We start from the raw sequence: 26,495 nt of genomic DNA on the forward strand, positions 1-26,495 counted from the left end.
AAAAAGTCATAAGACGGAAATACTGCATGTGCGTTGAAAATTACAACCAAGAGTTGTACCTCACATTTTTCCTAATTTACCGAAATGATTAAATAAGTATATGAAAATAAACGTTGCAGAGTGATAATATTCGAGGAGGTGAAATTCAGAGAAGAAATTCGATTTAATAATTATTCCCTTAAAGTGGACGTATTCGTTGATTTCAGAGATCTCACATCTGATGTCCAAGAGAAACAATTAGCAAACCATGCATTAGTATTTATGCAAGATTGGATTCAACCAATTGCTATTTACACTAGCAGAAACGCTACTCCAGGTGATATTCTCGCTAAAATTCTTATACAAGTTATACTACAATTAGAAGCAGTTGGGACAAGAGTAGTCGGTTTCACTTGTGATGGCAGTCAAACAAATAGAAAGGCCTGGAAGTCTTAGAAATCAATGGAAAAAATTTCCAGCATAATACTATATTCCTAATCTGTTCGACGATAAAAAGAAAGATATGGGCATTCTCAGATTTTGTGCACATACTGAAATGCATAAGAAATTATTTCCATGCTAAAATCGAACTCTCTTGCAAGGAGAAAAATATCAATTTTAGTTTTTATAGGAGAATTTTTAAGGAAAACTTATTTGCTTGTGCGAATGTGTAGGGTTTGTCCCAAGTTGACAACAGCTCATTTAGATCTCTCGTCCTTTAAAAGAAAGGATGCCACCAGACTCGCGTTCCAACTCTTCACCAACAGTGTCGCCAAAGGCCTCAAATTTTATCAGGAAGTAGGTTCATCGGGTTTCCAAGGCAGTGAGGGCACTGAAGAATTTGCAAGGAATTTAAACTGTATTGCCGCCACATTAAATTCCCATATTTCTGCTAAGGTTCTTTATAAAGACTCTTCTGATCACTAATTCCTTACTGATTTTCTTCAGTGTCTCACAATTACAACCAACACATTTGCGTCTGCTACAACAGTGTTTAGTAGTAACCTTGCAGAGTACCTTAGAAATGAGCGAATGGCTCTGGAGCAAATGATACAAATATATCCTAACAGGGAACTCGCCCAAGACCCCTTGGAACATCACTTCGGAATTTTGTCTTCACTCAGTTCAGATGACCATCCTTTGACGATAGATTTCCTCCATATGCATTTACTACAAAGCAGATCCTTCTTAACATTGCTGGAAACTCTGAAACAAAAAGTGATGATGAACTACTACTCACATCGTTTGTGAACCAAATTCAAACATTAGCGCAAAATGTGGAATTACTCAACAAGACAATTAAGAAGTCTGTAGAAACTTGTATAAAAAAAAAGTGTTATTCATGAAAAAATACATGGTCAATACTGGGAAAGTGCTGTGCCCAAGTTGGTGAATACCATTCCTGCTGGTGTTGATTGACAGATGTTTAGTGTATTATGTGGCCGGTTATGTCGTAAATCATTCCTTTAAGTTTATTGCGTGTACCTTCTGTGCCCTTCGACAGGAATGTAATAGGTCTAAATATTGTGCAGCTCTCACCCAAATCAAAGACTACGGATCAGGTAGGAACGTCGGTTTTTTAACTCATCCCTCCCAAGCTGTGTATGACGTACTTATTGAAACAGAATTGAAAATAAAAGAAAAGATTAGCTCAACAAATGCAATGTGGGATGACATCTATCTTGATGCTCTTTCGATCCAGTCTTGGATCGATATTATTCTTAAATTAGTCTACCACTATTTAAAGTGCCGATTCTTCTTCAGGACAAAGTAAATCCGAAGATTTTTACAAGCTCGTAAATCCGTCAAGTCATCTCGCAAACTCTCAAAGGTAGCAGGCAACTAATCATGGTGACTAATTTAATTCATTTATAGGCACATAAAATAACATTCAACTCTTTATTTACTAGCATTTCGTAGGTTTTTCTGTCCCTGAATTCGCAACTTGTTACGAAAAGATTATTTAAATATTGAACTTATAATTGCTCTCACAACATTTTCCCATTATATTTTCTGTTACGAACGTTCATAATAGTAATACCTGTTCACACCTGTGGAGTAATGGTCAGCGCGTCTGGCCGCGAAACCAGGTGGCCCGGGTTCGAATCCCGGACGGGGCAAGTTACCTGGTTGCGGTTTTTTTCCGGGGTTTTCCCTCAACGCAATATGAGCAAATGCTGGGTAACTTTCGGTGTTGGACCCTGGACTCATTTCACCAGCATTATCACCTTCATTTCATTCAGACGCTAAATAACCTAGATGTTGATACAGCGTCGTAAAATAACCCAATAAAATAGTAATACCTCACAGAAGACTATTAATTATGAATAACAGACTATAAAGGTATTTCTTAAGTTACGAATAGCCGGGTTAACTGGAAGAAATTTGCTTTTAAAAAGGACTACAATCAGCGTAACAAGTATTGTGAATTCCTTCCGAGTCCGCGCTTAGCAGTAACAGCAGTGTAAACTCACAGAGTGCGTACACTATTTCTTCTATTCATCCTGGTCTAAGCAACTGCAAAGCTCACTTTTACATTTCTTTTTTTTTAAATCAGAAAGTCGCGTATTTATTCTTGCGAGGATAGTGAAAATTTCACATTTTCAGATGTTTCTTTGCAGCGTGATGATGTTATCGCTAACGTTCTTCCTGGAATTACTTTTACATCCTTATGTCAAAAGTCAATTATTGCTAATAATAATTATAATAATAATAATAATAATAATAATAGAAATAATAATAATAATAATAATAATAATAATAATAATAATAATAATAATAACCCGTGGCGCCATAGCCCTTGAAGGCTTCAGACCAGCAGTCAGCTGTTGGCCTCACGTTCAGATGCCGAAGCAGAGGTGGACGATCATCCAACTAGAATGGAGGTTGGATGTGGTTAGCGCAATGATCCCCTCAGCTGTTATAGCTCACTTTCGCAACCAGATTTCGCTCATTTTCGTAGCTCCCCAAGTGCATGACAATGCTAGGTGGGCACTGGTCCCATACACTGTCCAAAATTTCATGAGAAAATTTGTTCCCCCATGAGGACTGGAACTAGCGTGCATCCATAATGTGAGTCCTAGGCAGAATGCCTTAGACCTCGGTGCCACTGTGTGGGACTCATTTTCTGTTTCAGATGTCCTGCAATAGCTCAGGTACTGTGGATTTGTGTAGTTTACCTATACAGAATAACAACCTCAATATTTTTCCAAACACTTTTTTATCCGTCCCTGTAATAGATTCACCTATTGAAAACTAGTAGAACTATTTCATAGTTTCTCAGTTTGTTATATATTTGATTCTGATCTATCCCACGGTTAGGAAGTTCGCTCACTCTTACATGATCAGAAAATTGTAGGTCAGATGCCTTTGAACGCCAGTTTATACACAGGCACTCTACATTTAGAAGCTGTAAATAAAAGAAGAAGGATAAATTAATTTCATTTCTTAAATAAAATTCAATGCCTTGCCATAAAACAGCTCACTATTCTTCCTCTTTCACAGTTTATCAGCAATTCGTTTTTGGAATTCCCTACCCGGCTCTCTCAGGAACTGTCGAACGATTTACATTTGAATTTGTATCAATATTCCGAATTTAAAATAAAACCTACAAATTGAATATAGAGTATAATCTAAATTTAACAGTAGAAGTAAACACTGAAATACTAAAACAGTTGTCTTTAGAGACAATTAATATTAGGTACCGTCCACAAAACTGCCTTCATTTATACACTGACGGATCCTTGATCTCCAGAGAACAAGGTGCCGGTGCAGGTATTACGTGCTGTCTCTACTACTGTCTTGGGTATGGAACAACAAGTTTTGATGGAGAAATCATTGAAATAAGTGAAAGTCTTAGGAATCTTCTATGCCACATCAATAAATTTAAAAATGCAGTTATATTGTCAGACTCCAAAGCAGCTATTTTATCAAGAGTCTCTAAACACACACCTTCATCTGAAACAGCAGAAATAACTAAAATGCTGTCTCAATTAATATCACTCAATAAAAGAATTGTATTCCAATGGATACCATCCCATTATGGAATCCTGGGAAACGAGAATGCGGATGCTTTAGCAAAGAAGGGCAGCACTGCTACTTACAGACCTGTTACTAAATCTACGTATTACTCTGTGAAAAAATTTATTAAATCTACATACTTAGACTTCAACAAACAAAATTTGATAACACAATCTCAAGGGAAAAAATGGAACTCTTTGCATCAAATCCACAGTTAATTCCCGATTTACCACGAAAATCGTCTGTAGCTGCATTTAGATTGGCAACAGGCCATGATTGTTTGGCCAAGCACCTGCATAGAATTGGAATATATCAGTCCCCTAACTGCCCATTGTGCAACTCAAACCAAGAAATGGATTCGGAACATCTCAAAATCTGTGCTTCAGTGGCTGGCCATGATAATATCTTTGAAAAATATTGGAGTGCAAGAGGTTAAATGACTTTATTGTCAAACGCCTGGCATTAGAAAACAACAACAACATTTGAATTTGTTATTTTTGTAATTTGTAGTATTGGTTCACTTACCGCTTGCATATTCATTGAATGTAACTTCTAGCCTTATATTATTTTGTATTTATTATTAGTATGTTCGCATTATTTTACTCAACTTTTGCTTGTATGACTATGTAAATTTTTTATTAGTGTTCTATAAATGTTAATCTGTAAAATTGCATCAGCTTCTTTTTTTTCTGGCTAAGTGGAAGAGAAGGTCTGGTGGCCTTAACTTCTCCAGAATAAATAAATATTATTATTATTATTATTATTATTATTATTATTATTATTATTTATTATTATTATTTTTCTTTTTTTTTTTTCTTTAAGGCTATATGTGTGTTAAAAGTACACACTTCAGCTTTTGATTCATTTCAAACTTCACTTTTATGATTTACTTATTGTTAATAGTTTGATGGTGTACATATTGTCTACTTACTTAATATGCAACCTATTTATTCTAACAGTTTATTACGACGATTTGAATTCAGAATTATATTGCATTTTAGATGGACATGGAGAGAGCGACGCCCACACAAGTGAATATAGATCACCGAGCCTCATCACGTTGTGGAGTTGTTACATGCTTCCTGAAGGTATAGTAATTGTTTACATCCTGAAGTGGTGGTCGAAGGAATGAATATGTGATACAATTAAATAATAAAATAGGAAAAGAAAATAATTAGATACTTAGAGTACTGACATTCTACTGAAGATATCATTATCTTCTGTACCAAAGCGTGCAGGATAATTTTCTCTTTATCCTTAGACTTCTTGCATATATAAGGAATTTCCCGCCATCGAGTGCAGTTCAGAGAAATATTTTACGTGTTGACAAACAAATGGAAATATAAAATTTGGAAATTTATCTTTTGAAGAGGTGGAAAAATTCAAATACCTGGGAGCAACAGTAACAAATATAAATGATACTTGGGAGGAAATTAAGCACAATAAATATGGGAAATGCTTGTTATTATTCGGTTGAGAAGCTTTTATCATCCAGTCTGCTGTCAAAAAATCTGAAAGTTAGAATTTATAAAATAGTTATATTACCGGTTGTTCTTTATGGTTGTGAAACTTGGATTCTCACTTTGAGAGAGGAACTAGGTTAAAGGTGTTTGAGAATAAGGTGCTTAGGAAAATATTGGGGCTAAAAGGGATTACGTTACAGGAGAATGGAGAAAGTTACACAATGAAGAACTATACGTATTGTATTCTTCACCTGACATAATTAGGAACATTAAATCCAGACGTTTGAGATGGGCAGGACATGTGGCACGTATGGGCGAATCCAGAAATGCATATAGTGTGTTAGTTGGGAGGCCGGAGGGAAAAAGACCTTTGGGGAGGCCAAGACGTATATGGGAAGATAATATTAAAATGGATTTGAGGGAGGTGGGATATGATGACAGAGACTGGATTGATGTTGCTCAGGATAGGGACCTATGGTGGGCTTATGTGAGGGCAGCAATGAACTTTTGGGTTCCTTAAAAGCCAGTAAGTAAGTAAGTTGACAACAATTCAGAATATTATTGTTTTTACAAAATATGCTAATTTGGGGCTTTATGCCACAAAATCCTGAAAATATGGTACATTGCATGATAAATAATGTATTACATACACGAACACCTGAAATATGCAAAAATATAGGGGAAAGTAGCTATCAATGGACCACCTACCAATTTCTTATTTTATCTAACAAAGACAGTGCCTTAAAATTCTGTTCATAGGCTTGAACAATTACATTACTAATAAGGAATGATAAAATAAAGTTTCAGGGCTACATCCTACTTATATCTGTTTAAAGATTGGGTCATTTAATATTCAGCTATTGGTTCAATGAAGGCGACAGGGTCCTATGAATGGACCAAAAGATAAATTTTAAAAATATATCAAAATAATGTCAACAAAGAAAAAGTCATAATAATATAGATTCGATTAATGGATGTTGAACTTAATTTCAATCCAATTGTAATCGTATTTTGAAGTTGAAAATATGAAAAACACAGTCCTTGCCATTTCAATATTTTAAAATTTTAGGCTATTTCAAATTAGCTAATAAATTAGTTAAAAATGTTAGTACACAACTTTAAGTTACAACATAATGATGTGATTGTACATATAAAATTATTTTCTGAAGTCTTAGATTATTCCTATACTGTAAATAAAACAGTCTTCCTTTTCAAGACATACATTACATGCCACACGAAGAATTTCTTTTGACCCTGCCTAATATTTGTACAAGCTTCATTTACCATTTCCTGCAAGACATATACTGAATTACATTTTCCTCGAAGGTTTCTTCACACATGAAACAAAACCAGGAGTCTTGATTTTGATTACTTCCTGAAGGGAATTGGTTTCCATCCATTTTAAAATGCAGTCCATTCATGGGAACTCCAGCTGGTCCTTCCATAGTGACTTCGCCATTTTCTAATCACACTTCAAGAGTGCTGAAGAGGTTATACAAAATGTATGAATATACAACTAAAAGGAAGCAGACAGAATACTGCTTCCACTATATATGTAATTTCATAACTAAATGTCATTAAGCCAATCTACTTTGCACGTAAAGTTACTTTAAAATTACAGTAGAAATGACAAAAACATATCTGAGCTTCATGTTCAGCCCACGTGTTTGCTGCCACCACCAAAGACAACTCAGGAGTGACATACACGAGGGGGAGCCTTGAGGTGACGTTTAACGCATATGCAGGCAATATGACCAAGAATATGGCAACGGTCCGTTGAAAGCAGCGGTTCATCGATCGCTACTCTCCTCTATACAATTAATTTTGAGTATTCGTCATTACAGTCTTTCAAAACATGTATAAAATGGGGGGGGGGGCAAAAATATGCAGTTGCATACGACTCCTCGCCCTATTAATAAGTTGTGCCATTCACTGAAAGCCAGTGAATGGAAGTACACATGCTTAATGATCAAGTTTATTTTGTTTCTTGCAGAGTTTATGATCACAGAGACGCAAAATGGAATGCGAGATTCAACACCCATGCCAGGTCCTGTGCCAGCTGCTGTGCCAGATCCTGTGCCACGTGCTGTGCCACCTGCCGAGCCAGATACAGTGCCAGTTGCCGTGCCAGCACCTGTACTAGATCCTGTGCCAGCTTCCGTGCCGGCAGCCATGCTAGATCCTATGCCAACTGCCGTGCCAGATACTGTGCCAGAAGCCGTGCCATCTTCTGTGCCAGCAGCCGTGACAGATTCTTTGCCATCTGCCATACCAGATCTTGTGCCAGCTGCCATGCCAGAGCCTGTGCCAACTGTCGTGACAGATACTGTGCCAGATGCAGAGCCAGCAGCCGTGACAGATTCTGTTCCATCTGCCGTGCCAGAACCTGTGCCAGCTGTCGTGCCAGATACTGTGCCAGCAGCCGTGCCAGATGCAGAGCCAGCAGCTGTGACAGATTCTGTGACATCTGCCGTGACAGATTCTGTGCCAGCTGCCGTGCCAGAATCTGTGCCAGCTGTCGTGCCAGATACTGTGCCAGCAGCCGTGCCAGATGCTGAGCCAGCAGCCGTGACAGATTCTGTGCCAGCTGCCGTGCCAGAACCTGTGCCAGCTGTTGTGCCAGATACTGTGCCGGCAGCTGTGCCAGATGCAGAATCAGCAGCTGTGACAGAATCTGTGCCATCTGCTGTGCCAGATCCTGTGCCAGCTGCCGTGCCAGATACTGTGCCAGCTGCCGTGTCAGATACTGTGCCAGCAGCCGTGCCAGATGCAGAGCCAGCAGCCGTGACAGATTTTGTACCATCTGCTGTGCCAGATCCTGTGCCAGCTGCCATGACAGATACTGTGCCAGATGCCGAGCCAGATCGTGTGCCAGCTGCCTTGCCAGGTCCTGTGCTAACGGCCATGCCAGATCTCATGCTAGCCGTATCAGCAGAAGAAGGAGAACAAGGTAAAGACAGAAGTAGGAAGAGTGGCTGCTGTACGTGTTTCAGGTATGTATATCGTAGACTTCGTCGTCTTTTTAGGCGCAAGTCATAAATTTTATGTCTAACAATAAGAGCCATTTTCAGATAGATCACCCTCGGTGTGTTCCTGTGTTTCCCTCCCCATTTGTCCATAGTTAAGCAATTTGGTTACGCTAATGGTAAATTATGTAGGCCTACACTCCTTAATGTTTCCAACCATTAAAACTTAACACGGGCCCTAACCATCACGCCATGCATCAGTTTTTTGTGGATGTCACAGATTTTCAACTTAGTTTCCACGATGTCTCTCCATTTATTTCTCTCCGTTTTTTGTGTCTCATACAGTTCCGCTAACATCTGGTAGTAAAAATTCAAAGTTGCTCTCGTTTCCTGAGCTCGCTGAATCCCTGCGGCCTGATAAAAGGATTTGAAACCTGGCTTTATTACTTTTAATCCATTTTTCCATTATATTGAATTTTGAATTTCTGACCCTTCTGTTTAATGTTTCGAAATATTGAACAAATTGGTCTGTATACTCCGGTATAAACAATAAAGAGTCGTTCAGTTTCCAATAGCTTTTCCCAAAGAGGGGAAGTTGTGTATTTGTCTGCATGGAAAGACAGACACAATCATGATCCGAAAAAGGTGTCGGTATCACTTGTATTCTGTATACGTCTGTTGAATGCGGTCGCGTGATATAAAATCGATCTAATCTGGACGAAACATTCTGTCGACGGAAAGTATATTCTACATCATTACCATGAAAGAGTTCCCAGGTATCCATTAATTGTAGTTCTCTTGTTAAATTTTCTAATGCTGGCGATGGGTTATATTTGCCTGTCTGGTCTTTTGCGTGTAATACACAATTCCAATCTCCACCTATAAGTAATCGATTGTATCGATGGCGAAGGTGGAAAGGAATTTCTTTACTAATAAAATTCTCTCTCTACTGACGATAGTTCGTTCCCTAAGGCAGGTAAACATTTATAAATTGTGTATTGTTAATATTCATGGAAATGACTCTGCCACTAGGATGTGTTTCCACTTGCTCAATATTCATTCCCGCACAATAAATAGTTGCAGTGCCACGATTATTCTCGCCGGTGTTTACAACATATTCATATTGCGGACCCAAAAAATCGAAATTATCATTGTTTACTTCTTGCAATAAAAACACATCGATATCATTTTGCCTAATTAAAGCGTTAAGTAACTGTTGTTTGTGTTTACCTTGTATACAATTGACATTTTTTACGCATATTTGCGTAATATTACCATCGAATTGAAAATCCAGAAGGCTGTAAGAATAAACAAACTAGACAATGGACGTACATACATCCTACATATTTAACATGTCCAAGTCTGTAATAACCTCAACAGTGGTGGTAAAGTTTATAAATCCCTTTCTGAGTCGATTTTGCTTCAGCACCCTGTTTCTTGTTGCTCTCTTTGGTACGTCCATATATAGCATATGGATGTGGTCTTGTTGGACTATTCTTTGTTTTACTACTCGGATTTACATGTGGCGAGTTTTTATCTGTGGCTGCATTACTGGGCCCCGCGTCTCGTCTTCGCAAACATGTATCCCTTGAAGTTTCCTGTTGTGTTGTGGGTTTTAGTTTTTTCGATGGAGTTTCCATTGGTTCTTCTACTTGTAAAGTACGGCTTACCTCGAGTGATGGCTCTCCGAACTGCGAGGGTGACTTCGATTCTGGCGGGATTACTGTTGTTTCCATTAACTCCGGAGCTGCATTTCGTCCATCTGTGTTGACCTCCTCTGCTGTTGTATCCTCTGTCCGGTCTATTGTCTCCAACGTAGGCTGCTCTGTCCTGTCGGTCACTACATTTGTGACCTCAGCTGTCTCGGAAGATGTATCTGTATCATCCTCCACCGGTGCGTCTCGCTCCACGGGCCGTGTCATCGTTCGCTCTTCTTTTGATGTCGATGGTCCATGTGAAGATCTTCCCATAACAATGTCACTCAATAACAATTTCCGTGACTGAACACTCACTGGTAAAGTTGTTTTCCTTCGTGGGCACTCTTCTTTTTTGTGATCAGGCTCATGGCACACAACACATAAAATCGGTTGACCAGTGTATGTGACATGTGCATTATAGCCTGCTATCGGCACTGAGCCTGGAATATTTTGTTTCACTTCCATCTTTAAAGCACGGATACCGTTATTAACGGGAAATGGGAATGCTGTGCTCCATTGTTCGTTTCTCACTGAATGGATAACACCATACCTAGTGAAAGCTGTCGTCACCATTGAGTTCGGCACCTCGGGAGGAAGGTTAAATACTCTAACTGCTATAGCAGGAGAATCAGCTTTACTAATTTTAATTTGCGTTTGTTCACCGTTGCCGTATTTAAACTTTGTTTCACCTTCATGTTTTTGCACTATTTTCTCATACACAGTTGGCGATATCACTTTTATATACAACGATTTTTCATGCATATTCATCTGCAACATATCTACTTGATCTGTGTTTATGTTCAGAGTTTGTTGTATCCACACGTGTAACTCCATCGCCATTTGGGCGTGGGGCACTTGCTTCATATTGAACTTTTATTGTGTTAACACCGTATAGTAGCCGTGTTCTGTTCAAATTGTTCATTGCACTGTCTTTATAACACTCGGAAATATAAAACACACAAAAAAAACTTACAAAATAAATATATGAACGCAAAAACACTATATATGTAAGAACAAATACACTGCATGTGCACTGTTGTTTATTACGCGACCAAACGACTCGGCACTGTACTCATTCAGCATCTCGAGCGTACACCATTCAACCGTACTCTACCGTGGTCAGAGCCACACTGTGTATTGAGAACCAACTATATTAGTTGTACAATTTTGTCTCACTGTGTCAAATAGGATTTTCAAAATAAAAGAAAGTAACTGTATTAGGTATAGTAATACTGTCGAAAGCATAGTTTGTACAGTTTATTTTTACAATATGATAATAAATAAAAATCAATGGAACAGTTGTATGATCACATTCATAAAAATCATTAAAAATTTAAAATACAGACAGGTTTCGGTGTTGTATGCTACCTCATCTTGTGTGGGAACTGCAATGATATGATAATAAATTGTTAATTATGATTAAAACTGATTACATTAAAGCTCACACCTGTGGAGTAATGGTTAGTGCGTCTGTTTGAGTAGGTTTCCTGTAAATACTATACTGTAAATTATTATCTTTTCTTTCTTTTGTTAAGTTCAAAAAATTTATTTTATTATCTATTTCATCTTTCGTGAATTGAATATCAGAATGTAGGGTGCTTATATTCTCTAATAATTGTTGTGAGGTAGTGTTGTGATATATTAATAAAGTATCATCAATATAACGAACCCACTTGACTATTTTTGTTGATTAAACTATATGAATTTCTTTTTTAAATTGTTTACAAAATTCTCAGTTAAGATGCCAGATAGTGGTGAACCCATTGGAAGACCTTTGTTTTGTTTGTAGTATTTATTATTGAAAGAGAAATAATTTTGACTGGTACAGATACGTAGTAATTTTATTATTTCTTCAATTTCCGTTCTGTTTATATTATGTGTCCTTAGATTTGATTTTATGATTTGTATCGTGTCATTTGCTGGGATGTTGGTGTACATATTAGTAATATCGAAAGATGCAGTTTTGCAGTTTTCGTTCATGAATAATTCTTGTTACCTATGTTTCTATAAAGTTACTTGTGTTTTTTACCCTATAATGTGAAATTTAAAACTTTTCTTTAAATAGGTTGTAAAAATTTTGCAATATGGTATGTGGGAGCTGTACGAAAGTTTATGAGTCTAATTGGAATATTTCGTTTATATATTTTATGTAAGGCTTTCAATTTAGGACCTGAAGGATTCATTTGATTTAATTTACGTTTTTCTTAACTAGTGATGGTAAATTAAATTGTTTTAACCGTCCTCTTACCAATGGGGGTAATAAGATTGTCCTACTGATGACTTTTCAATATTATTTTAATTTTTCTCCACATTTATTTTTCAAATTTCACGTATTTGCCCCTTATATGCCTACTATCATTTTAAAATAAGAATAACAGAAATAGTTAATGTGCTTTAAGAAGTCTTCTTCTTCTGCATCATGAAATTAGGCCTTTTGACCTGTTTTCACATCAAGCAAAATTTAATGAGTCCTCCCACTTGGTTTGTATTGTAGTAACTGTTGGGGAATTCTGTGTGTAGGCATTCTTCGAATGTGCTCATACCAGTCATTTCTCATGCTTTCGATTCTATTTGTTAAATTAAAAATATTTAAGTCTTTTCTAATATCTTCATTTCGTTTCCTGTCTAATATTGTCACACCTGCTATTGAACGCAAGAACTTCATTTCTGCAGTTTCTATTTTTCTTCTGTCTGCACGATTAAGAGTCCAGTTCTCACTTGCATATGTTAAGGTAGGTACCGCCATAACTTTATAAAATTTTAATTGTGTACTCTGTAGTGTTTTATTTTTCCGTGTTCTTTTTATAGTTCTGTAGAATTTATTTAATTTAATATTAATATCTTCTTTCTGGCAGTATGATATGTTGCATCCCAAGTAATTAAAATTGTTCACCTGTTCTATTATGCTGTCATTAATGCTGATTTTACATCTCATATGATCTTTTCCGTTGAATGCCATTACTTTCGATTTGCTTTCAGAGATTGTCATATTGAATTTCTTTGCTATTTCATTTAATTTGTAAACTGCTAATTGTAAATCATTTTCAGAACCGCTAAAAATTGTCTGAACATTTGCGAACAGTATAGTGTTTAAGATTTTATTGTTAATTTTAAAATCCGTAGTTAGTACTGATTGCCATTGTACAATTACTTCGTCAATGTATATGCTAAAAAGTGCGGGAGATAATTGGCAGCCCTGTCTGACTCCTTGATTGATTTCTAATATATTGTCGCTTATTGGGTCTCCTTTGTCAATAATTATGTTTGATTTAAAATATAAGCTGTGTACAACTTTGATGATATGTTCTGGGAATCCTTTATCATACATTATTTCCCAGAGTTTATTTCTTGACAATCTATCGAATGCTTTTTCATAATCGATGAAAAGTATGCAAGTTGGTAAATTGAACTCTCTTCTCTTCTGGATAAGTTGTTCTATTGTAAATATGGCATCTGAGCATGATCTTCCTTTTCGAAAGCCACATTGTTCTTCTCTTAACATATGCTCGTTGATTATATTTAGTCGTCTAGTGATAATCTTAGCATATATCTTGTAAGCTATACTTAGTAAGCAAATTCCTCTCTAACTTGTACACTCGTGTCTATTTCCTTTCTTAAATATAGGGCATATAAGTCCTTTTTTCCATTCATCCGCAAGTATACACATTCTCCAACATACATTTATTATATCTAAGAATCTCTCTTTAACTTCTTTTGGAGGATATTTTAGAAGTTCAATATTTAAGCAATCTATACCTGGAGTTTTCTTATTTTTTAATGTTGTAAGAGTGTTATCTAATTCTTCTATTTCAATAAGGTCTACATTCGCCAGTTCCTTTAATGTGGGGTCAGTGTTTACTTCGGACGTATTTGTCCATAAAGTTTCATAGTATTTAAGCCATTCTTTTTCTGTTATGTTATTTATTTTAGCCGTATCTTTTTCAGTCGAGTTTAGGTGTTTCAGAATTTTATAGGCTATATCCTGTGATCCATGGCAATCATATTGTATGTTTGAGATATAGTTATCTCAGTTAAGCCTTTTTAATTTCCTCACTTCTTTTTTAGCAATGGCGCTTCTGTATTTATATTCGGCTCTATCATCCTCTGATTTTGATTGTATATATTTTAGGTATGCTCTTTTTTTATTTTCAATAATTTCTTGAATTTCCTCATTCCATATATGTAAACCCTTTTTCCCTCTTTTAGTTGATCTTGTCCCTAGGGCTTCTCCAGCAGATTTTATTATGATTTCTTTAAGATCGTGCCATTCTTCGTTAATGTTAGTGCTTATAGCTCTTTGATATATATAATCTAATAGTCTTAGAGAGTATAACCTCCTTATGCTCTCTTGCTGTAGTAGATGCATTTTGAAGTTTCTTTTCACTTTTGTTATGTTCTCTTTTCTCTTATAAATCCATTTATTTGGCATGTGAAAGGTGGAGATAACGATGAAATGGTCTGAACTAATATCGTATCCTCTATACACACGAGTGTCTGTTACATGGGATGATAATTTTTTATTGCAGAGTATGTAATCTATTATTGATCTAGTGTCTCTCGCTGCCCAAGTATATTTGTGGATATCTGTATGGCGGAAGAAGGTGTTAGTTATTTTTAATTCATTAAAACTAACAAAATTTCTCAGCATTTTTTCATTCTCATTTAGCGTATTCTTGCCGTTACTACCAATCAGATTCTCTATAGTTTGTTTTTCTACACGGGCGTTAAAATCTCCTCCTAGGATTATAAATCTGTCTTATTAAGAGGGTGCATGTGTGTTTGTAAGCATTCATAAAATTGAGCACTTTCTTCTTTGCGCCCTTTCTCAGGTGCATATATGCAAACCACTGTCAAATGTCCTCTTGCTGTTTTCAAACGAACATTCATTATTCTTTCGCTCACAAATTTATAGCTATGTATTTTATTCCTAAATTGCTTCTTTACTAAAATCGCTGTAGCTGCAGATGCTCTTTTGGTTTGGGCAACTCCGCTATACAATAATATATAATCTTTTAGTTCAATTGTACCTTTCATTTTCTTTTTCGTTTCAGTGAGTAGGCAGATATCTACATTGGCTCTTTTTAATTCGTTTTGAAGTTCTTCTTCTTTATGCGTTAGTCCTCTAACATTCCAAGTAGCAGTTCTCAAATTTTCCACAAGTCCTAATCGTTTATTCCTATCTCTTGCCTTGGTCGTTTTAAATTGATCAGTCCGGCTATTCACTTGATGATTATCAGTAATATAGATGTCTCCTGGCCACGTTACGGGCGTTGCACAGGACAAGTCTAGTGGTGGGGCTGCCACCTTAGAGCCTCTGGACATGCTCTTCTGTGTATTATCCCCGCAGAAAGGGTTGCTCCTTCTGATCTTATAGTCGTTGGAGAGCTTTTGAGTCAGTAATGTGTATAGTTTTGAACTGTGTAGAAATTACATTTAAAAGCATAAAATACTTTTTCTTGTAAGGATTGTCAATATCGGATAATTATGGACTTATTGGCAGAGAATCCAAGTAATTTATGTATGTCACCTTCATTAAAAAGCAGCCAGACAGTTTATCCTAGACTGTCACAATACAAAGCACGCGACAGTATGCCCGATCAAGAAGAAAGAAGGAGACGCCTCCTTGAAGAACAAAAAGCGAAGCGAAGGGAGTTATTTAATGAGAACCGTGGGCTGATAGAGGAAGTAGTCGCCCTTGCTGAGGAAAATGATATGGAATGGTCAGAAGTTCAGGCCAATCGAAAACAACACAATGTATATAAAAACCTGTTGAAGTTCTCTGAATGACTGTTGCATATTCCAGAGGATTTTGAACAGTTATGGTACATGGTTCCATGTCCAGTGGGTCGCAGAACGTTAATTGTGGCTACTGCAGGAAAAACACGAGCTTATTCGAAAAGTGGATATCAGATGGCAGTATTCCAGAGTCTTCTTCCTGGAGGTAACCATAATGACTGCAGAGGATATACGATTCTTGATTGTATATGGAGTTTCAAAAATCACACCTACAATGTGCTGGATGTACTGGCTTGGAAAAACCAGCAACTTAGTGATTGCGAGACAGAGTTCAGATTCTATTGGCTGAAGTCGAAGATGGAGGAAACGTCTTGTCTCTCCAATCACGCAAGTGATAATGCTTATCCATTTATGTCACTTGAGTATTACAAGAGTGACACACTGACAATGATGAATGTTATGAGCGTAGAGAGTTTGTTTGGATGTGACGGCCCCAAATTGGATGGTTTGTTATTCTACCACTCACAAGCTCACTATATTCCTGGTGTCACACCTCTGGTTGGATGGTTGAAACCGCATATGATGCCAGCCACGCTGGGTGTGTCGGTGGCACCTTTGTACCTGCAGGAGGACATGGAAATCAGCAAGAAGAGGAAGTGCAGGAAGTCAGGCAAACACCACACTGAATCACAAACTTGTAAGGATTGTCAATATCGGATAATTATGGACTTATTGGCAGAGAATCCAAGTAATTTATGTATGTCACCTTCATTAAAAGCAGCCAGACAGTTTATCCTAGGCTGTCACAATACAAAGCACGCGGCTGTATGCCCGATCAAGAAGAAAGAAGGAGACGCCTCCTTGAAGAACAAAAAACGAAGCGAAGGGAGTTATTTAATGAGAACCGTGGGCTGATAGAGGAAGTAGTCGCCCTTGCTGAGGAAAATGATATGGAATGGTCAGAAGTTCAGGCCAATCGAAAACAACACAATGTATATAAAAACCTGTTGAAGTTCTCTGAATGACTGTTGCATATTCCAGAGGATTTTGAACAGTTATGGTACATGGTTCCATGTCCAGTGGGTCGCAGAACGTTAATTGTGGCTACTGCAGGAAAAACACGAGCTTATTCGAAAAGTGGATATCAGATGGCAGTATTCCAGAGTCTTCTTCCTGGAGGTAACCATAATGACTGCAGAGGATGTACGATTCTTGATTGTATATGGAGTTTCAAAAATCACACCTACTATGTGCTGGATGTACTGGCTTGGAACAACCAGCAACTTAGTGATTGCGAGACAGAGTTCAGATTCTGTTGGCTGAAGTCGAAGATGGAGGAAACGTCTTGTCTCTCCAATCACGCAAGTGATAATGCTTATCCATTTATGTCACTTGAGTATTACAAGAGTGACACACTGACAATGATGAATGTTATGAGCGTAGAGAGTTTGTTTGGATGTGACGGCCCCAAATTGGATGGTTTGTTATTCTACCACTCACAAGCTCACTATATTCCTGGTGTCACACCTCTGGTTGGATGGTTGAAACCGCATATGATGCCAGCCACGCTGGGTGTGTCGGTGGCACCTTTGTACCTGCAGGAGGACATGGAAATCAGCAAGAAGAGGAAGTGCAGGAAGTCAGGCAAACACCACACTGAATCACAAACTGAGAGCAGGTTACCTGATGCTCATTCATGCACAGAAATGGAAACAACTGATTTGCATTCAGTAGAAGAACAAGGAGTAGAAGACGAGATTCACATAACACGTGATATTTCCTGAAGTGTTAGGTCAATAGTTAGTGAACTTTTATAATTGATTTGAAATGGGCTTTGTTATTAATAATGTATAAAAGTCATTTTGTGTTTTGGAATACCTCTTTAGCAATCTTATTGAAGACTTGTAAAGTACTTTCTGAAACGTTGTGGGATATTTTTCATAAGGCTTCCATTATTTGATTTTTTCTATTTATTTATATTTATTTAAAACAAATATTCTAAACAAATGTAATATCTTTAAAATATTAATAAGAAGTATTAATTGAACATATAAATTAAAAAAAAAAAGATGTAATTGGCATTATTCATGTGCGTTGATCTTGTTACCCCTCCCCCCTTGGTAGTCTGTGTCACGAAAATTCCAGGATATGAAATTCAATTCGAAGCCTAATTTACTATATCTTGAGTTCCAAATTAATATATTTTATGTTATTCACATTTTATTCTTATTTTCATGAGTATCTTTACCTTTGGTTTCGTTTTTTTTAATTTTTATTTCTCTGTGTTATGGTTATTATAAAAATGATTTTGTTGGGACTTTACCTTTGGTTTCAATTTTTTTAAATTTTTATTTCTGTGTTTTATGGTTATTATAAAAATGATTTTGTTGGAAATAATAATTAGTAATTTATATTCTTAGATTGGTAATTTATTTATTTATTTGTTTGTTTATTTATTTATTTGTTTGTTTATTTACTTATTTGTTTGTTTATTTATTTATTTGTCTATTTATTTATTTGTTTATTTAGTCATTTGTTTATTTATGTATTTGTTTATTTATTTGTTTGATTGTTTATTTGTTTATTTCTTTTTTATTTGTTTTTCTTTTTTATTTCTTTATTTATTTATTTATTTATTTATTTATTTTCAACCTATTTACTTATTTACTTGTTTATTTATTTATTTGTTAATTTATTTTTTCTTTGTTTATTTATTTTTTATTTGTTTATTTATTTTTTAATTTTTTACTTATTTATTTGTTTACTTATTTACTCTTTTGTTTGTTTATATATTTGTTTGTTTGTTTATTTCTTTTTTATTTGGTTATTTCTTTTTTATTTGTTTACTTATTTACTTGCTTACTTATTTAAGTGTTGATTTATTTACTTGCTTATAAATTTGTTTATTTATTTATTTGTTAGTTATTTGTTTGTTTATATATTTGTTTGTTTATTCATTTGTTTACTTGTTTACTTAATTATTATTTATTTGTTTGTGTATTTGTTTGTTTATATATTTGTTTGTTTATTTATTTTTTATTTGTTTATTTGATTCTTTTTTATTTGTTTATTTCTTTTTCATTTGTTTACTTATTTACTTATTTGTTTGTTTATTTGTTTTTTTTTATTTCTTTTTTATTTCTATATTTCTTTTTTATTTGATTACTTATTTACTTGCTTACTTGTTTATTTATTTCCTAGTTTATTTATTTATTTGCTTGTTTGTATATTTATTTGTTTATTTCTTTTTTATTTGTTTACTTGTTTACTTATTTAGTGTTTATTTGTTTATTTTTACGTTTGTTTGTTTATTTCTTTTTTATTTGTTTATTTCTTTTTTATTTGTTTACTTATGTACTTGTTTATTATTTATTTGTTTCTTTCCTTGTTTCTTTATTTGTTTATGTGTTTGTATATTTATTTCTTTTTCATTTGTTTATTTCTGTTTTATTTGTTTATTTATTTACCTATTTACTCATTTACTTATTTGTTTGTTTATTTATTTTTATTTGTTTGTTTGGATATTTCTTTATTTGTTTAATTATTTACTTGTTTATATATTCATTTGTTTACTTATTTACTTATTTATTATTTATTTGTTTGTTTGTTTATTTATTTATTTGTTTATTCTGTTTATTTCTTTTTTATTTGCTTTTCTTTATTTATTTGCTTATTTATTTATTATTTACCTATTTACTTAATTATTTATTTGTTTATTTATTTGTTAGTTTATTTGTTTGTTTGTTTATTTCTTTTTTATTTCTTTTTTTACTTATTTACTTGTTTGTTTATTTGTTTATTTCTTTATTTGTTTATTTCTTTTTTATTTGTTTACTTATTTCCTTGCTTACTTATTTAAGTGTTTATTTATTTACTTGTTTATATATTTGTGTATTTATTTATTTGTTTTCTTATTTCTTTGTTTATTTATTTGTTTGTTTGTTTATTTATTTATTTTTCTTTTTTATTTGTTTACTTATTTATTTGTTTACTTATTTAGTTAATTATCACTTCTTTGTTTGTTTGTGTATATATTTGTTTGTATATTTGTTTGTTTCTTTTTTATTTGTTTATTTCTTTTGTATTTGTTTTCTTATTTATTTGTTTCCTCATTTACTTCTTTATTTGTTAATTAATTTATATGTTTATTTGATTGTTTCTTTCTTTTTTATTTCTTTATTTCTTTTGTATTTGATCACTTATTTACTTGTTTATTTATTTATTTGCTTGTTTGTTTATTTATTTGTTTATTTCTTTTTTATTTGTTTACTTATTTACTGTTTATTTGTTTATTTTTACGTTTGTTTGTTTATTTCTTTTTTATTTGTTTATTTCTTTTTTATTTGTTTACTTATTTACTTGTTTATTTATTTATTTGTTTGTATGCTTGTTTCTTTATTTGTTTATCTGTTTGTATATTTATTTCTTTTTCATTTGTTTATTTCTTTTTTATTTGTTTATTTATTTACCTATTTACTCATTTACTTGTTTGTTTATTTACTTTTATTTCTTTGTTTGGATATTTATTTTTTATTTGTTTACTTATTTACTTGTTTATATATTCATTTGTGTACTTATTTACTTATTATTTATTTGTTTGTTTATTTATTTCTTTATTTGTTTATTTATTTCTTTTTTATTTGTTTTTCTTTCTTATTTCTTTATTATTTGCTTATTTATTTATTTTTTACCTATTTACTAATTTATTTATTTGTTTACTTATTTATTTATTTGTTAGTTTGTTTGTTCGTTTATTTATTTTTTATTTATTTCTCTTTTTACTTATTTATTTGTTTACTTATTTACTTACTTGTTTGTTTATTTATTTGTTTATTAATAGGCTTGTTTATTTCTTTTTTATTTGTTTATTTCTTTTTTATTTGTTTACTTATTTACTTGCTTACTTATTTAAGTGTTTATTTATTTACTTGTTTATATATTTGTTTATTTATTTATTTGTTTACTTATTTGTTTGTTTATTTATTAGTTTGTTTATTTATTTGTTTATATTTTGTTTTTTGTTTGTTTATTTATTTATTTTTTCTTTGTTTACTTCTTTACTTAATTATTTATTTGTTTGTTTATATATTTGTTTCTTTATTTCTTTTTTATTTGTTTATTTATTTTTATTTGTTTACTTTCTTACTTGTTTATTTATTTACTTCTATATTTAAAATTTATTTGTTGATTTGTTTGTTTATTTCTTTTTTTATTTGTTTATTCCTTTTTTATTTGTTTACTTATTTATTTGTTTAATTATTTGTTTGTTTACCTATTTACATATTTATTTCTGTGTTTATTTGTTTATTTCTTTTTTAATTGTCTACTTATTTACTTGTTTATTTATTTACCTGTTTATTTATTTACTTCTTTATTTATTTATTTGTTTGTTTGTTTATTTCTCTTTTATTTGTTTACTTATTTACTTGTTTACTTATTTATTTATTGTTTATTTATTTGTTTGTTTGTCTATTTTTTATTTATTTGTTTATTTACTTTTTTATTTGTTTATATATCTGTTTGTTTGTTTATGTGTTTATTTCTATTTTATTTGTTTATTTCTTCTTTATTTATTTATTAGTTATTTACTTTTTTACCTATTTACTTATTTATTTATTTGTTTGTTTATTTTTATATGTTTACTTATTTATTTGTTTACTTATTTACTTATTTATTTATTTGTTTATTTCTTTTTTATTTCTTTATTTCTTTTTTTATTTGATAACTTATTTACTTGTTTATTTATTTATTTGCTTGTTTGTTTATTTATTTGTTTATTTCTTTTTTATTTGTTTACTTGTTTACTTATTTACTGTTTATTTGTTTATTTTTACGTTTGTTTATTTTTTTCTTGTTTACTTGTTTATTTCTTTTTTATTTGTTTTCTTATATTACTTATTTATTATTTATTTGTTTGTTTATTTATTTGTTAGTATTTGTTTGTTTATTTCTTTTTTATTTGTTTTTCTTTTTTATCTCTTTATTTATTTGCTTATTTATTTATTTTTTACCTATTTACTTATTAACTTATTTATTTGTTTGTTTATTTATTTATTTGTTAGATTATTTGTTTGTTTATTTCTTTTTTATTTGTTTCTTTCTTTTTTACTTATTTATTTGTTTACTTATTTACTTGCCTACTTATTAAGTGTTTATTTATTTACTTTATTTATTTGTTTACTTATTTATGTGTTTATTTATTTGTTTATATTTTGATTTGTTTGTTTGTTTGTTTATTTATTTATTTTTTATTTGTTTACTTATTTATTTGTTTACTTATTTACTTAATTATTATTTGTTTGTTTATATATTTGTTTGTTTATTTACTTTTTATTTATTTACTTTCTTCCTTGTTTCTTTATTTATTTCTTTATTTAAAATTTATTTTTTTATTTGTTTATTCCTTTTATATTTGTTTACTTATTTATTTGATTAATTATTTATTTGTTTACCTATTTACATATTTATTTCTTTGTTTATTTGTTTATTTCTTTTATATTTGTTTATTTATTTTTTATTTTTTTATTTATTTACTTTATTTAATTACCTGTCTATTTATTTACTTCTTCATTTATTTGTTTGTTTGTTTATTTCTCTTTTATTTGTTTACTTATTTACTTGTTTACTTATTTACTTATTTATATATTTTGTTTATTTATTTGTTTGTTTGTCTGTTTTTTTATTTATTTGTTTATTTATGTTTTTATTTTTTATTTGTTTATTTATCTGTTTGTTTGTTTATGTGTTTATTTCTATTTTATTTCTTTTTTATTTATTTATTTATTTATTTACTTATTTACCTATTTACTTATTTATTTCTTTCTTTAAGTGTTTATTTGTTTATTTCTTTTTTATTTGTGTACTTATTTATTTGTTTAATTATTTGTTTTTTTATTTATTTATTTGTTTACCTATTTACATATTTATTTATTTGTTTGTTTATTTGTTTATTTCTTTTTTATTTGTTTATTTCTTTTTTATTTGTTTACGTATTTACTTGTTTACTTATTTACCTGTTTATTTATTTACTTCTTTATTTATTCATTTCTTTGTTTGTTTGCTTGTTTATTTCTCTTTTATTTGTTTACTTATTTATTTGTTTACTTAATTACTTATTAATTTATTGTTTATTTATTAGTTTGTCTATTTATTTATTTGTTCATTTATTTATTTGTTTATTTATCTGTTTGTTTGTTTATGTGTTTATTTCTATTTTATTTGTTTATTTTTTTTATTTGTTTATTTATTTATTTACTTTTTTACCTATTTACTTATTTATTTATTTGTTTACGTCTTTATTTGTTTGTTTCTTTTTTATTTGTTTACTTATTTATTTGTTTTAATTATTTACTTATTTATTCGTTTATTTATTTATTTGTTAATTTGTTTCTTTTTTATTTCTTTATTTCTTTTTTACTTGTTTATATATTTTTTTGTTTAAATATTTACTTATTTATTATTTATTTTTTTTTTATTTATTTGTTTATTTCTTTTTTATTTCTTTACTTATATACTGTTTATTTGTTTATTTTTACGTTTGTTTATTAGTGTTTTATTTGTTTACTTGTTTACTTATTTAAGTGTTGATTTATTTACATGTTTATATATTTGTTTACTTATTTATTTGTTTATTTATTTGTTTATTTTTTGTTTGTTTGTTTATTTATTTGTTTTTATTTGTTTACTTATTTATTTATTTACCTATTTACTTATTTATTTGTTTATATTGTTTGTTTATTTCTTTTTTATTTCTTTATTTCTTTTTTATTTGTTTACTTTCTTACTTGTTTATTTATTTACTTCTTTATTTAAAATTTATTTGTTTATTTGTTTGCGTATTTCTTTTTTATTTGTTTATTCCTTTTTTATTTGTTTACTTTTTTATTTGTTTAATTATTTATTTGTTTACTTATTTATTTGTTTACCTATTTACATATTTATTTCTTTGTTTATTTATTACTTTTTTATTTGTTTATTCCTTTTTTATTTGTTTACTTATTTATTTGTTTAATTATTTATTTGTTTACTTATTTATTTGTTTACCTATTTACATATTTATTTATTTCTTTGTTTATTTATTTCTTTTTTATTTGTTTATTTCTTTTTATTTGTTTACTTATTTACTTGTTTACTTATTTACCTGTTTATATTTACTTCCTTATTTATTTATTTCTTTGTGTGTTCGCTTGTTTATATTTCTTTTATTTGTTTACTTATTTGCTTGTTTAGTTATTTACTTATTTATTTATTGTTTTTTTATTTGTTTGTTTGTCTATTTATTTATTTCATTATTTATTTATTTATTTATTTATTTATTTATTTATTTATTTATTTATCTGTCTGTTTATGTGTTTATTTCCATTTTATTTATTTCTTTTTTTATTTGTTTATTTATTTACTTACTTATTTACCTATTATTTATTTGTTTATTTCTGTTTTATTTGTTTATTTATTTATTTATTTCCTATTCACTTATTTATTTGTTAATTAATTTATTTGTTTATTTGTTGGTTTATTTCTTTTTTATTTCTTTATTTCTTTTTTTTTACTTATTTACTTGTTTATTTATTTATTGTTTATATATTTATTTGCTTGTTTGTTTATTTATTTGTTTATTTCTTTTTTATTTGTTTCCTTATTTACTGTTTATTTGTTTATTTTTACGTTTGTTTATTTCTTTTTTATGTGTTTACTTATTTACTTGTTTATTTATTTATTTGTTTGTTTGCTTGTATCTTTATATGTTTATGTGTTTGTATATTTATTTCTTTTTCATTTGTTTGTTTCTTTTTTATTTGTTTACTTATTTACCTATTTACTCATTTATTTTTTGTTTATTTACTTTTATTTGTTTGTTTGGATATTTCTTTTTTATTTTTTACTTATTGACTTGTTTATATATTTATTTATTTACTTATTTACTTACTTATTATTTATTTGTTTGTTTATTTCTTTTTTATTTGTTTTTCTTTTTTATTTCTTTATTATTTGCTTCTTTATTTATTTCTTACCTATTTACTAATTTATTTATTTGTTTATTTATTTATTTGTTAGTTTATTTGTTTGTTTATTTCTTTTTTATTTATTTCTCTTTTTACTTATTTATTTGTTTACTTATTTACTTATTTGTTTGTTTATTTATTTGTTTATTTGTTTATTTATTTGCTTGTTTATTTCTTTTTTATTTGTTTATTTCCTTTTTTATTTGTTTACTTATTTACTTGCTTACTTATTTAAGTGTTTATTTATTTACTTGTTTATATATTTGTTTATTTATTTGTTTGTTTACTTATTTGTTTGTTTATTTATTTCTTTATTTATTTGTTTATATTTTGATATGTTTGTTTGTTTATTTATTTATTTTTTATTTGTTTACTTATTTATTGGTTTACTTATTTACTTAAATAATTATTTGTTTGTTTATATATTTGTTTGTTTATTTCTTTTTTTATTTGTTTATTTATTTTTTATTTGTTTACTTTCTTACTTGTTTATTTATTTACTTCTTTATTTAAAATTTATTTGTCGATTTGTTTGTTTATTTCCTTTTTTATTTGTTTATTCCTTTTTTACTTGTTTACTTATTTATTTGTTTAATTATTTATTTGTTTACCTATTTACATATCCATTTCTTTGTTTATTTGTTTATTTCTTTTTTATTTGTTTATTTATTTTTTATTTGTTTACTTATTTACTTGTTTATATATTTACCTGTTTATTTATTTACTTCTTTATTTATTTATTTGTTTGTTTATTTCTCTTTTATTTGTTTACTTATTTACTTATTTATTTATTGTTTATTTATTTGTTTGTCTTTTATTTTTATTTATTTGTTTATTTATGTTTTTATTTTTTTATTTGTTTATTTTTCTGTTTGTTTGTTTATGTGTTTATTTCTATTTTATTTGTTTATTTCTTTTTATTTATTATTTATTTATTTATTTACTTATTTACCTATTTACTTATTTATTTATTTGCTTAAGTGTTTATTTGTTTGTTTCTTTTTTATTTGTTTACTTATTTATTTGTTTCCTTATTTACTTATTTATTTATTTGTTTATTTATTGTTTTTTTTTCTTTTTTATTTCTTTGTTTCTTTTTTTATTTGATAACTTATTTATTTGTCTTCTTATTTACTTGTTTATTTATTTCCTTGTTTATTTATTTATTTGCTTGTTTGTTTATTTATTTTTTATTTGTTTACTTGTTTACTTATTTACTGTTTATTTGTTTATTTTTACGTTTGCTTATTTATTTATTTTTTACTTGTTTATTTCTTTTTTATTTGTTTACTTACATTACTTAATTATTATTTATTTGTTTGTTTGTTTATTTATTTGTTAGTATTTGTTTGTTTATTTCTTTTTTATTTGTTTTTCTTTTTTATCTCTTTATTTATTTGCTTATTTATTTATTTATTTTTTACCTATTTACTTATTAACTTATTTATTTATTTGTTAGTTTATTTGTTTGTTTGTTTATTTCCTTTTTATTTGTTTATTTCTTTTTTATTTGTTTATTTCTTTTTTACTTATTTATTTGTTTACTTATTTACTTGCATACTTTTTAAGTGTTTATTTATTTACTTGTTTATATATTTGTTTATTTATTTATTTGCTTACTTATTTTGTTTG

At 29.8% G+C, this 26,495-nt stretch overlaps 1 protein-coding gene across 2 annotated transcripts in view; it reads left to right on the forward strand.

Moving 5' to 3' along the window:
- LOC138693331 (calphotin-like) overlaps nt 1-26,495 on the forward strand; it is a 47,021-nt gene that overhangs the window by 14,361 nt on the left and 6,165 nt on the right. For both annotated transcript variants that reach the window (XR_011330288.1, XM_069817231.1), the window contains exons 6-7: nt 5,001-5,087; nt 7,456-8,412. Coding sequence is in view for 1 of the 2 variants with exons in the window: in XM_069817231.1 (XP_069673332.1) it covers nt 5,001-5,087; nt 7,456-8,412 (1,044 nt within the window). In the remaining variant the exon portion in view is untranslated. The remainder of the gene's footprint in view (nt 1-5,000; nt 5,088-7,455; nt 8,413-26,495) is intronic.

The sequence above is a fragment of the Periplaneta americana genome, chromosome 17 (assembly GCF_040183065.1).
Source record: "Periplaneta americana isolate PAMFEO1 chromosome 17, P.americana_PAMFEO1_priV1, whole genome shotgun sequence".
Classification (NCBI taxonomy): domain Eukaryota; kingdom Metazoa; phylum Arthropoda; class Insecta; order Blattodea; family Blattidae; genus Periplaneta; species Periplaneta americana.